The sequence below is a fragment of the Malaclemys terrapin genome, chromosome 7 (assembly GCF_027887155.1).
Source record: "Malaclemys terrapin pileata isolate rMalTer1 chromosome 7, rMalTer1.hap1, whole genome shotgun sequence".
Classification (NCBI taxonomy): domain Eukaryota; kingdom Metazoa; phylum Chordata; order Testudines; family Emydidae; genus Malaclemys; species Malaclemys terrapin.
The window spans coordinates 6,287,671-6,301,453 of NC_071511.1; the positions used below are offsets into that span (position 1 = coordinate 6,287,671).

At 39.1% G+C, this 13,783-nt stretch overlaps 1 protein-coding gene across 30 annotated transcripts in view; it reads right to left on the reverse strand.

Moving 5' to 3' along the window:
- Positions 1–574: 574 nt before the first annotated feature.
- MAGI1 (membrane associated guanylate kinase, WW and PDZ domain containing 1) overlaps positions 575–13,783 on the reverse strand; it is a 490,274-nt gene continuing 477,065 nt past the window's right edge. For 14 of the 30 annotated variants that reach the window (XM_054033640.1, XM_054033634.1, XM_054033637.1 and 11 more), the window contains 5 exons: positions 9,485–9,575; positions 9,296–9,356; positions 8,132–8,278; positions 6,895–7,033; positions 575–3,355 (listed from right to left, as the gene is read on the reverse strand). In XM_054033640.1, coding sequence (XP_053889615.1) covers positions 2,631–3,355; positions 6,895–7,033; positions 8,132–8,278; positions 9,296–9,356; positions 9,485–9,575 — 1,163 coding nt within the window. In that variant the 3' untranslated portion in view covers positions 575–2,630. Of the gene's footprint in view, positions 3,356–4,834; positions 4,924–5,039; positions 7,034–8,131; positions 8,279–9,295; positions 9,357–9,484; positions 9,576–13,783 lie in introns of those variants that run through there. The other 16 variants (XM_054033639.1, XM_054033636.1, XM_054033633.1 and 13 more) reach the window with 4 other exon arrangements.

A 13,783-nucleotide genomic window follows, 5' to 3' on the forward strand; every position in this document is an offset into this window, starting at 1 on the left:
ACCTGCCTGAAGATAGACTGAAAATGCAAAAAACATTTGTCATTCTCTAATCAAGACATTTGCACTACCAGCAGGTTAGCTGAAGTATGGTGAAGTGTACAGTAAGGGGCTGGCTTAATGATACAGTATTTAATATAAATCTGGTTTTGCAATCCTTACTTAACAGTCTTTATACAATATTTCCACAACTAAATAAGAGTTGAAAGAATTATGGCCTCATTGACTAATATTTTAGAGGACTCTACTATAAAAGTATTCAGACATAGGCGTGAGTAGCGTCTGTTTTTTTGTGATTTTACAGTATTACATTTGACGCTGTATTATGATGATGGATGAAGTCAAACCCCAGGAAAACACCAAAGCCACATTTGTCTAAAATCTTAGCTCTTGATTATTTGGGGGAATAGATTTTATCTTGTACAACTGGAAGCATGTCAAATAATTGACTTTAACTTTGCCAACAAGTCAAAATGGGTTAACCCTGGAAATAGACATCTACAGTTAAATAATTTAGACAATTTTGGTTAACTATAAAGGTGTGGCTCTCTTAATCTTACCACTATACTCATATGCATACTTTGTATGGAAAACTTTATTTGATAATAAAAATAGCATTCACAGACTTTCTCCTTCTTTGTTGCTACATCATATACATTGTGTCTGTTCCAAGGAAAGAAGCTTGTACTGGGTAAGTCCACATCTACTTATACTAATGTTATGTATAAACCCAATAATTCAAATAAAGCTATGAACAATGTAGTATTTATATATGCATAGTGTTTTATAAAAAAGATTGGCCCACATACTGCTTTTTCATCAACACAGAAAAGAGCATTATGTCTCTAGCACATTGCAAGAAATGATGATTGAAGAACAGACTGCATACAAGTGCTTAATAATACACGAGCAGGCCCACCATGAAGAAAGAAATGATATCCAAACCAACAAAAGCTTTAGAATTACTTATATAGTCTCCCATTTTAAAACAGCTTTACATACCTGATTCAGTTTACATTAAAATATATTCCCATGAATCAATTTGCTCCATTTTCAGAAATATAAACACTTATCACATTCCTCACAGCTAAATTTCATCATAAATTCTCTTTTATACAAGAAAAAGGCAACAGTTTTATTTTTTTTTTCCAACAGGCTCTATTAATTACAATTTAAACTCTGTACACACAATGATTGGCCATCTTTTCATTTTGTTTCTTTTTTTCTTTTTTTTTTTTTTTGTACAGTACCATGGCAACAACAGTGATAGACTTGCAATGTTTGTGTGTTCGTATGGAAAATGTGAAACAGTATACATGGATACACCAATGCACCGTAAAGAGCAGCAGTTTACTTTAGTGGTCCAACAGTAACGGCAAACATTTTGGCTCAGCTAGGCAGTAATCCATTAAAATCTTATACCAATACTACAGCAGACTTACCACACAACTTGCAAATTTAAAAATACAACTTTGAAACTTGCATTTTTTTTTTCCTTTTGCTGCTGTTTGTAGATTCTAAATTACAGCGTAACCAGCATCTAGGCTTTCACAACCAGACCCGTCTACTGATTGCCTCTGTCCTTATGTGCCCTTGACAGGTCTCTCATTTTTTTGTCTCAGAAGGAATGAACCAGTAAAATAAAACTTGAATATATCTATTTATCTATGTATAGACACAAAGATTTCCAATTTGGCAAAATAAGAAAAGCCCACTGGTTTAGACTCAGCAGAAGGAATATACCTGCCCTGTGAAGGGAGAGCTCATTCCCCTTTATCCCAGTATCCCAATGCACTACTCTTCTTCAAAGCAGACCAAACAATACTGGACATGCTCAGCTTTCTGTCCACATACTTCTAGTAGCTGAGTAGGGCTCCGGGGGCACTTTCTTAAAGGAATATTGTAAGAGTTGCTGAGACTAGTGAGAGAGATTGAGAGTCAACGTTTGTGTGTTACACAGATATGGCCGCTACCAGTCTTTTGCCTTCACGCATCCTTGAGAGGGGGCCTAAAAGTATAAACTGTTCATGGAACAAACTATAAATTCCTTATCATAAGTCATCTTGTGCTGTGTGGGTTTTTGTATAAATATCCTTCATTTGAAACAACAGTCTCTTCAAACAGTTCTTGTCATTTTAGGAACTTTTTTTTTTTCTTTTTTTCTTCCTTCAGCAGGAGTTCTCCAATCCTATTGATATGCACATTTTAATTCCTTCACCCTTTATAAAAAAAAAAAAAATCCTCTAACTATCTTATATTATTGGCTGTCCCCATTTAATTATGGTGGGGGAAGGGGGAAGTTGCCTGATAGAGGAATTATTCTCAAGAAATCTACAGAATATGTAGAAACAAAATTTTTATAATCCTTTAGGACCATTTGGCAAGTAACTTAAAAAAAAAAGAATACACTTAAAAATACTTTCTTTAATATTATACATCAGGCACAACACTTTGTATATATTTTTGTTATAAGATTTCATCTGCGTAAAACGTTTGTTGCTATTCATAGGATCAGCAGGTGTCTGATATTTCATCATTTAAGAAACTAAGATAATTTCAGCTTTATTACCCTCTTCTTAGAGCCTTCAGCACTATAAAGGCTGGAATGTGGCTCTGTGCATTGGACGAGTACCTCAGATGCTGAGATCAGTGCTGCACTCTTTGTAGGGTTTCCTTCTCTGTTCAGGGGGGTATCTTTTGTTGGTATCATATTTCAAACTGTGTTCTTCCCTCTCTCTGTGGCCGACTCGCTCATCCTTGATCCTTTTGTCTGGTGACCTCTCCCTTCTTCTGTCAGTTGACTTTGCCCTCCGTTCAGGTGAGCTCTCTCTTCTCTTCTCTGGTGATTTTCTTTGATCCATTAGTCTTTCGAGTGACCTCCTTCGCCTGCTTGGCGACCCATCCCTTCTGTGAGTTGGTGACCTTTCTCTTCGCCTTTCGGGAGAAAGGTCTCTCCTCCTCTCATGTCTCTCCCTCCTCTCCAAAGTATTGTCAGCACTTCTTGTCCCTTCCCTCCTTTTTTCAGGAGATTTCATTTTTTGTCCATTTACCACCATTCTCTCTGGTTGTCTATCTCGTCTCCTTCCTGGTGACCTGTCCTTTTTTCTGCCTGTTACGCTATCATTGTTTTGAGAAGTTCCATTCCACGTGTGGTGTTCATTGGATTGTCTGCTAAACTCTCTGCTGCCTTTTGGATCTTTAACATATATCCGCTTGTCCCCATGTTGTGATGATTTGTGAAGATCTGGTGGATAACTGGACTCCAATGATGGGTGTTGTCGTCGGTCAGATGGCACGTTTTTCATTTCCGATACATTTTGTGAACCTGTGGCGGGACTGTTCCTGTCACTGCTGGGGTCTGGAAGAAAAACAACAACAGCAAATAGTTTGGTACAAATGGCTTATTAAAGTTCTGACACCATTTATGATTCTTCAGACTTCATTAGTGCCAAAAGCAAACAACTGTTAAAGCAGTCAGTAGAAGACTAACTGAAGCTTTTGTTAATTTAAGTGTAACTGCAAACAGCGAGTTATAGATTAGTATTGGTGCTTCCCTTTATTAGCTCTATTTTAGTCCAAGTGGCTCTCATCTTTATGCTCTGTGCATCATGGGAGATTTTATATTTAAAATAAGTTGTTTCTAGTGGAAAAAAAAGGTTTGCGGTTTTTAAAAGGATGTAGCTCCCGAAAAGAAGGGCATTTTAGGAAATGATTATCACTTTTTAAAATTCTTTTTAAAGAAATGCCTTCTTAGAAAGAGTTATAGTCTGTGTGATGTTTCATTTTAAATGACTAGAAGTATGAAATACTATAACTGATCTGTATGTTTTGAACCTATAGCACCATATTTTAATTAGACTATAAATAATGTAATTTCCATTTTCAAGAACTTCATAAAGTATTACTAAATCTTATTTAGTCCTATTACATTATGAAATAGTAGTGGGATAGTTTTGCTTTCACCACAATTTAGATGACAATAGAAGTTATGATCTTTTCTTATTAAAGAAATGGAAAGATATTCTAATACGTAAGATGAGTTTGATTTAACAACTGATTCTCCTCTTAATTATTTCACTGACATAAAGCAGATCTGAACTACCTTCATGAGCTAAACTGCAAAGCAAAGAAGCTGTGCTGCAGCTAAGCTAAATTTACTCCCATCATTCGTAATTGATGCGTATGAATGATTTATTACATTTATGGCAAAACATTAAAGTCGTTGCACTGACTCAACGTGAGATGCAGATTTCTTACTTTTTTTTTTTTTTTAAAAGAATCTTCCGTAAGAGAACTCTACTGACGTTAAATAAGTACTTAGCACACGTCCTAAATTCCAATGTGGAGAGTCACCTATTTTAAATAAAGCAGATGGTCTTGATGACAATGACTGAAGAGCTAACAAAACCACTTTGCAATCCAGACTCTTTTTTTCACTCTCCCACAACACACATGCTAAATACTCAAAATTTTCATTTTTCTTGTGTGCAAGCTCTTTTATTTAAACTTCTCATCTATTTTTTGTGTGCGCGGGCCATTATTTTTATGATTTACAGATGAAAAACACTGTGGCAACTCATGGTAGTTTATTTGGTTTGATTTTTAAAATCAAGGTGAGGGAGGACCACCCCATTTTCCCACAGCTTTCTTGCAATCTGGCTATTGCACAAGTAAGAGCGAGGCTTAAAACACGTTCGGGTGGTGTACTTACAATTCAAAAAACGCGGGGGGCTCAGAATGAATTTGCTGTACATATAAAAATATAGCAAAGCGGAAAGCAATATGAGGGAAGTAGGCCACAGCACAGAAACACCTAATATTGATTTTAGCTACAAACCGTAGTTTGATTATGGCCCGTAAGGTAGAAGCAAGGCTCCCCGAGCTTGTCATTTCTCATACATGCAGCGATATTAGGAGGTATCATCGCTGAGGAAGGAAGAGCCCAGCACCAAGAAAAGTAAGAGAGAGAGAGAAAGAGAAAAGTAGAAAATTTAGATTCCCCGTAACAAAGATGAAAGAAAAAATATCTACATATTTTATCTTAGGATAAAGAAAGTTTATTTTTCCAGTATGATTGTCTAGGCATCACCCAAGGGTAAGGCTGCAAAGATGACAGTTGTTATTATAGTGACATAATTAGACATCTAAAAGGTGATTCGGTAACCCAGACAATGGATGCATCCATTTTAAAAGACAACTGGAACAGTGACACAGAAAGTCATAGAAAAACCATTAACAATCAAACAACAACAACAAAAAATAAAGTCCACCAAAGACCACAACATTAAAAATAAGTACAAAACTCATTACAAAAATATACAGCCTCAGATAGGAGCACTTTCCCAATCAAGTCTGAAAAATACTGGAACTTAACATTATCCGAGTAACACTTGCGACTGAAGAAATTAAGCCAAAAATGTTACAAATGTGTATGCGTGTAAATATATATATATTTATTTATTTATAACAATTGCAGCCCCTGCATGTTAAATACTTGCTTGAAAACTATATATTTAGCAGTTTAATGTATTATTAGCCAAAAGAAAACTGGTATTGGATTTTCATCCTCAGTGCAGCAGACATATGCTTTACAAAGTGAAGCACGCAATTTACAGGACATGTACGCTGTCTAGCATATGATACAGTACTGTACATTGAAAGGAGTAGGAAAAGACAGAAGTAGAAAAAAACATTACATAATTTCAGTGTTATTGTTCAACCTTCTGGGGAGTGGTTTATATTGCAAAAGTGTAAACCCACAATTTCCTTTCTATATTATCGAATATTTTAATTGTTTGAAATCTATATTCTGATTTGGTCACACATGCAGGTTCAATTCTGATTTATGAGCAGACAGTGGAAACTCTTGAATATGGTACAGTAAATTAAAAAAACCTAGTTCATGAATTGTGTGGAATGTTGTTTTTTGTTTTGTTTTTAGGTAATGGAGTGAAAGACTTAGAACTTACGGACACAACAAAATCCCAGATAAGGGGGAAAAAAGTATAAAGGACATCCCTTCAAACATCAGTTTCTATAGAAACTTCAAAGACCTTTGGTTGGGAGTAGCCCTACATTGAGGGCATAGTTTTCAATAATTATCTCAAATAAATAAGGCATAATAATAATATTAAATAGAAAACTATGCTAAGCCACTCACTACTCTCACTAATCCGCTCCAACAGACAGGTGTAGAAAAGGACTTCTACTGAAAATCTCAGCAGAAAAGGAAAAGTAGCACCTTTCCCTCAAGACAGACTCTAGAAACCTTTTCATAACCTCCTAAACTTTTCATAATTTAATGACCTGATACCAACAAATATTTTAAGGGGGGAAAAAGGACTCAGAAGGGCCAAATTCATCTATTTTTGCATAAACATTTTGAAATAACTTTATAAATATTTACATATTAGCTGAAGGCAAAACCCATTAGCTTTCTTGGCATTCATGCCCAAGGATATAGAAAAACTAAGGAAAAAGCCAAACAATAAACTACTGATTCAAAATAATTCAGGATTCCCATTTTTTTTGGTATTGATTAGAGGAAGAGAGTTATTTTGAGATAACAATTCAACTGCTGAGAGACAGTTTGGCACAGCTCAGTAAAACTCCTTGTTTGGTTGGACAAGACAATACGGTTTTTGTTTTTTGTCTTTGATTACCAAAAATACTGCTTTGATGATCTTGCCTTACACTGCGCCCAAGTCCGTGGAAGCAAGCAAAGGATGAAATGTGTAGAAAATTCAGCACAAGCGAGGCAATTAATCATATGTTGCAAAGGTTGGCAAGACACTGGTGAGAAAGGAAAATAAAAAGCATCCCCGCTTCAGATCTTGAGACAAATCATTCATGGAGTGATGCCAGGAAAGAAAGGAATGTTTTCATAGTTTGACCCACCATATTCTGGTACAGAGCCATCTCCACGTTTCAGAAACAGGCGGACTCTGCGGCCACCATTTTTAATCAGTTCTATGGCCCGAGCATGCTTCATGTTCTTGGTGGTTTCCCCATTGATCTCTAGAATTTCATCGCCAATCTGTCAACATGACGAAAGAGCAGAATCTAGGATTAAAATCAGGCCTTCAGCAGAAGAATGCCACAACTTGAGCATGTCACTTAAGGGAACATAGTATTTAACATATTGGTTTATGTCTAGGAACTTTTCTCACTTGAATGTACATGCATGGCCTGAATCAGTTAGCCTGGTTTAGAAATTCAAGAATGGATCAGGAAAGGAAAACAAAGGTTGTGGAACAGATCATCAGCACTCTGGCTACAGTGGAGCTATGTTGAGTTACATCCGCTATCTGGTGCTATAAGTTTACCCTTAAAAAAATCTTTCCAAATATTAACATTTCTTGCATTACTTTTTGGAAGAAGAGAATACACTAGTTGTACAGGTATTAAATAAACAGCATCACAGGTGTGCATGTTGTCTGCAGACCTATAAAAAAAATGATAGACCTCTTTTTTGAGAACCTCTCAGTCAATCCCATGAAGACTTTTGCATGTGCTTAATTGTTGGAACGAATGGGACTACTGACATAGCCTAAAGTTAAATTAGACCTACCACAGCAAGGTATTGCATACACAGGCTCGGTAGAGGTAGCACGTGACGTCTCGGGTTACAACAGTGACACATTATGCAATACTTTAGTAACTCACTGGTGAGTGTGTGTTATGCAGGGTCCTCTCGGTACCTTACCTGTAGAGCATTTAAGTCTGTTACCGGCCCAGCTAGGAAATTTTAGCTCAAACTGTAGCAGCTCATGCTTTCAGCTCTAGAGGTTCCTGGTTCAATCCCCAGTGTGTTGGCCATGATGGCAGCTTATCACACTTTCTTTCATGCATGAACTTTGCTACGTTTTTTTTTTAAAGAAAACTGAAACATTAACATTTGGGGATAATGTCTGGAATAAGGGCTGGGATTTGGTCAGCAACTGATTGAGCTTCAAAAGATGGGGGTCAACTAGAAGCCAACATACGGCGCAAGTGCAGCTTCTGACAGAAGCCAGCTATTGACAGGTTGGTAAGCAAGATAACAGAGATGAAAAGGAGCTACTGCCTTTTTCTCTGGTCATTTCAGTTTTGTTGCAAATAGATTTTTCCCTCCCAACTCTTTTTTTGTACTTACCCTCATCTTTCCACACCTCTCAGCTGGACCATCCTCAGCTAACCGCAATACATAGAGATCCATATTATACTCGCGACCACCTCGCAGGCTAAAGCCAAATCCTTTGGCTCCCCTTTCCAGTTCAACAGTGTAAAAATCTTGGTCCTGCTGGAGGGAAGACAATTTGTACAGAACTGAACAAGAAGTTGAATTCTGTGCTGTTGCCGGGCCTGGCAAATATTTAACAATGGATGTTAAATCGTCTTAATACAAATCTATATCTACAAGTTTTGTTTTCATACAAAGACAAAGGCTTCTCGTTGCTCCTAAAGACCCAGACTGTGATTCAAAGAGTGTTTGTTAATGGCCTGGTTGGTCCCATGGTGCTAGCTACTCCTTCTTGTTAGCGGCTGGGACGTTCTATTCAAGACTACTAAAAAGGCATGCAATTCTTCTCTATACAGCAGAGGAATTGCTGTATTACCACAAAGATGCTTAGCAATCAGTAATGAGAGTGGTTATCACTGTAGTTGCCAGTGGGAGGGGAAGAGTCCATGAGATAATCTCTCTGTTATTAAGCTGTGGCCTATGATAAACTCGAGGGAGGGAGGGATAGCTCAGTGGTTTGAGCATTGGCCTGCTAAACCAAGGGTTATGAGTTCAATCCTTGAGGGAGCCACTTAGGGATCAGGGCAAAAATCAGTACTTGGTCCTGCTAGTGAAGGCAGGGGGCTGGACTTGATGACCTTTCAAGGTCCCTTCCAGCTCTAGGAGATAGGATAGGATATCAAACAATCCATGCTATAGCCCTCTTATCAAACTTTGATTTATTTTCTTTTTTTTTCCTCTGAATCTGTCATTTGGTGCACTGTAACTTCTTCAGGCTAGCCCCCTCAGAGAACACACTCCAGTAAACAAACACATAAATTATTACTGTCATAAGATATTTAGTTGTCTTTGTTTTTAATCCTGATGTACCTCGGTGTTTGAAGTGTTTGTCATATGAAACAACATCAACGCATATTAAAACTCTAATCAGTGATCCCTCTTTCGCAGACAACCTGGAGCAGGGAATCTAGCCTCACAAGAGAGATTTTCTAGGGAGAACACTTTAAGTACAATCCTTGAGCAGACTGGAACCACGTTTGTATGGTAAACCAAGCTAATCAGAAAGGCATCTCTTACCTGTGCTGCCTGGGGCGGTTTGAAATCAAACTGGGATTCCTGCTTTGGTTTTGTGTTGTTCCTGTTGAAATGAATGAGAGAGAGGAAGAGAGAGGGGGAAAAAAAACAACTCATGGGAAATGATGAAGACTCAGAAATAACTAAAGAAATAGCACATCAACATGCTCGCCTCAAAGAAAATTAGCTGACCTGGGCTCCTGGGGTATCTGCTGAGGAGTATGTGTGGTTGTAATCGTAGCAATTTTTTCAGCGTTGGTCAATAAAGTAGCATTGGAGGATTCTGTAAAACAAAATGGTGCTTCTTGTGAGAAAAGATCTTAAATCAGATAATTCATTCAAAGACAAATGTATGCTTTGCAATGGGATTTCACTGGGAAGTATCAAAAACATTTTTTAAGAATGTGCCTGAGAGGGAAGCACACTGGCTCATCTTTAATAAATCCGCAATTGAAAGGAGAATTTTGTTACTGGGTAACGATTAAGTATTTATCTCAACACACGCTGTGCAATGATTGCCCCAAACCCCTTAAATATATAGAAAGCCTTTGATAAAGAAAATAATAATAGGAAAATAAAGATGATAGAATTTCTCTCAGCCTTCTATAAATGCAGCCACATGCAACAGCACTGCAACTATACATCTGCAAGGGCTTTTTAACCAAGAGTTGCATATTGGAATTTTACATGATGCTGACAGTCCTCTGTGCTTGACTTTTTCTAGTGGTTGCCTTTAGATACAGAAGATTCCGCTACAGCCTCGCTTCTGCCCCTGTGATCCTTATAACAGAAAGTCTTTTAAACACTAACCTGTCACTGCTGTTACTGTATTCTGTGCGCCTTCAATAACAAAGAAAATTCTTGAATGTTCAAGACATTATCTCTAACTTCATTACCGATGAAAAATTAATAACGGGTTGGGGGGTAGGATGCCTGAATCAAAAATAACTGGTAAATGTAAATTGTGTGCAGCAAGATGTCCTATTAAAGTAATGAATTTTATATTTTTATGTAAATTGGATTTATTCTCCAGTAACTAAATTTCATCAGCATTTTCATTAATCTCAAGGAAATTCCGAGAGCAGTAATTCTGAAAAGGAACACAAGTAAATCAGAAAAATATTTAGGAAGTTTGGGCTAGATGGGTTCCATTATCCACCTCACTATTGAGAGCTAAGGTTAATCTTTTTTAAAGTATAGGCTAATTAAGGATCATGGAACGTTTTGTTGCTTGATCAGCAACACATACGCCAAATCTTAATTACTTCAAAAGTCAGACGATCCTTTGGGTTATTTTTTATAGGAACACTAAAATAGTCCATAAACCACAATGTAGTCAATACTGTCTCCATCTGAATCTGTACCTTTAAAGTTTTTGTTAAGGGATATATCGAATAAAGGCCTGATCTAAAACTTATTGATGGCAATGGTAGTTTTCTATTGACTTAACACTTTGGACGTGATCAAAAACACATGGTTTCCACATGTCTCTCTAATATTTAACCAATTGTGCTGCTCAAATTCTTATTGTTCATTAAAATACGGTCTATTGCACATTCTAGGTTCAGTGTAATACACATTCCCTTGGAGTGGCGTAACTTGTACCAGACGCACACAAAAACTGAAGGGTGAGATTTTCAAAGTCCTCAGCATTGGCCTAACTCTGCTCCGAGTGAACCATGGAAGCATAGGACTGGAAGGGACCTCAAGAGATCATATAGTCCAGTCCCCTGCACTCACGGCAGGACTAAGTACTATTTAGACCATGTTTGGGGTTTTATGGGGGTTTTACCACTGACTTAAATAGGAGCAGTTAGGCCAATTGTGATCCAACCCAACACCCTGATCTGAATACCCACCAATTTTCTGGGAGGAAGGGCTGGAATCTGAGCCCATTTTGGGAAGAGGCCTGGAATATGAATTTTGCAAATGGAAGAAAAGCTAGATTTGTGGCTAAATCATAAAAATGAGAGACTTGGTTTCTATTTTTGCTCTGCTACAGATTTTCTTAATAGCTTTGGTCCAGGCACAAACGAGAGAGACTGGGGGCAAAAAAGGAGCCATACGAAACCAAACCGTACACCCAGATACAAATACCCTTGAAGCATTGTGAGTGTTTGAAATTTGGATCTAAATGAGGTCCTTTGCAACGTTAAGTGTCCATGATCACGGATCCTATGCATTCTCCGTAAGGGTATGTCATACTGATCCTTATTGAAAGTGCTGCTGGACAGTTTTAGAAACTACAGAATGCACTCAGTGCATACACTATGGATGAAAGTTAAGGGATAAGCTCAAGAAAGCATTCGTACACAGAGAGAAATTCCCACGTATCTACAGGATTACAGTCATCAATAAGTGAATAAAGGACTTGACAGTCTTTGAACTCCTCCTTGCTTGGCCATTTTGGAAAGTCTCACTTTAAAGTCTGCAGAAGTGAGTATTTTCGAGGAAAAGACATCTTTAAAATGGTTATAATAGATGGAACCAATTGTACGCTGGGAAAGATGACATTCGATATTTATGTTTATATGAGAGCAAGTGCTGAGAGTTTCAATGACATTTGCTTGGGAAATCACAACAAACAAATATATCCACCGTTTATGATAATTATGATTTCTGAAGCTAATCTAAACAAACATGTTGAGAACAGAAATCACCAAAAGCACTGGGAACACATGATATTCAAGGTACAAATGGAAGCCTGTTCCCTGTAGTCAAGAGCAGTGATAGCTGTTGACTCAATGAATATAGCAGTAATATCTAGGATTACCTTTTCAGAAAAGCTTGGTCTTTAGAAAAGACTTCCCCCCTACTGTAGGTAGTTACAGTGTCTTACCAGTAATAAATAATCAAACAAATACACAGTAGACATAGAATATCAGGGTCGGAAGGGACCTCAGGAGGTCATCTAGTCCAACCCCCTGCTCAAAGCAGGACTAATCCCCAGACAGATTTTTGCCCTAGATCCCTAAATGGTCCCCTCAAGGATTGAACTCCCAACCCTGGGTTTAGCAGGTCAATGCTCAAACCACTGAGCTATCCCTCCCCTCCAGACTTATATACTAAGTTCCCTGTAAGCTGCGCGGCCATCCAGCAGCCTATTTAGCACCACGCAGGTGCTCAGAGAACCTGCCGGCTGGGACCAGCTGCGGCTGGGGAGGGGCAGCCCGGACCTGCCGCGGCCGGGCTGCCCCTCCCCCGGCCCGTATTCAGGCCTGGCCTGGACCTGCTGCGGCCGAAGGAGGGGAGCCTTTCCCCCCCAGCCCAGGTGCTGCTGCGGGGAGACGGAGCTGGGGGAGTCCTCTCTCCCCACCATAGCCCCAGAGCACCCTCCTGCACCCCAAACCCCTCATCCCTGACCACACCCCAGAGCCTGGATCCCCTGCACCCCAACCCTCTGCCCCAGCCCTGAGCCCCTCATCCCCGGCCCCACCCCGGAGCCCTCACCCCCCACACTTCAACTCTCTGCCCCAGCCCTGAATCACCTCCAACACTCCAAACCCCTCGGCCCCACCCCCACACCACATGAATTTTGTTATGTGTCACACATCACCTCCGTATTGGTGCACATAACAAAATTCATTCCACACATGTGTGGGGAAAATTAGAGGGAACCCTGCTTATAGCATGATTTTTTATCCAAGGCACATCCTTCCCCCTTGCTGGCAGGGTGAAGTCCACTGAATACCATGGAGGTATTCTTTAGAAATCATTAGCATGAATCCAGCTGGCGTGGGTAACAATACCAGTGAAGAAGAACAGTGTGGGTCTAGCACGGACCCTGGGGATGCACTGAGCTCACTATCCCGCTCTGAAGCCTATGCTGCCTTGTCATCACTTCTATTGTTACTTGCACTCGTTGGATTCACACTAGCTCTGGTCAGCTAGCCCATGAGCAGCTGTTGCTGTGTAGACATATCCCGCGTCCTTGTAAAAATGGCATAGCTCCCCCTGCTGGATGGGAGGCCTGAGGGCTATTTTCATGCCTCTGAAGCGCTACAATCTGAAGTAACCGCGATCTAACATGGCTGAGCTTATTGATTACTTTAGCCTTGTCTGCACTGACTCTCAGTTTGCTAATGAACTTTCGTTCATAGATTCATCATTGTTAAGGCCAGAAGGGACCATTATGAACATCTAATCTGACTTCCTGTATAAACACAGGCCGGAGAATTTCATCCAGCAATTCCTGCCCCAAGCCAACATCATTTCTGGTTGAGCTAGAGCTTTAGATAGACATTCAAACTTGATGTAAAGAATTTGAGTGACACAGAATCCACCACGTCATTAGGCAAGTTGTTCCGATGATTAATTATCTTCACTTTTTAAAAAATGTGTAGGTAATGTAAAAAATTCTAGTCTGAATTTGACTAGTTTCTGCTTCCAGCCCAAGTTAACACACAAACAAATAAAACACCTGGCTCTCCAATCACTCTAAGGTCTTCTTTCCTGCCTAACCTTGTTTGCATTACGCTTCTGTCATCTGGT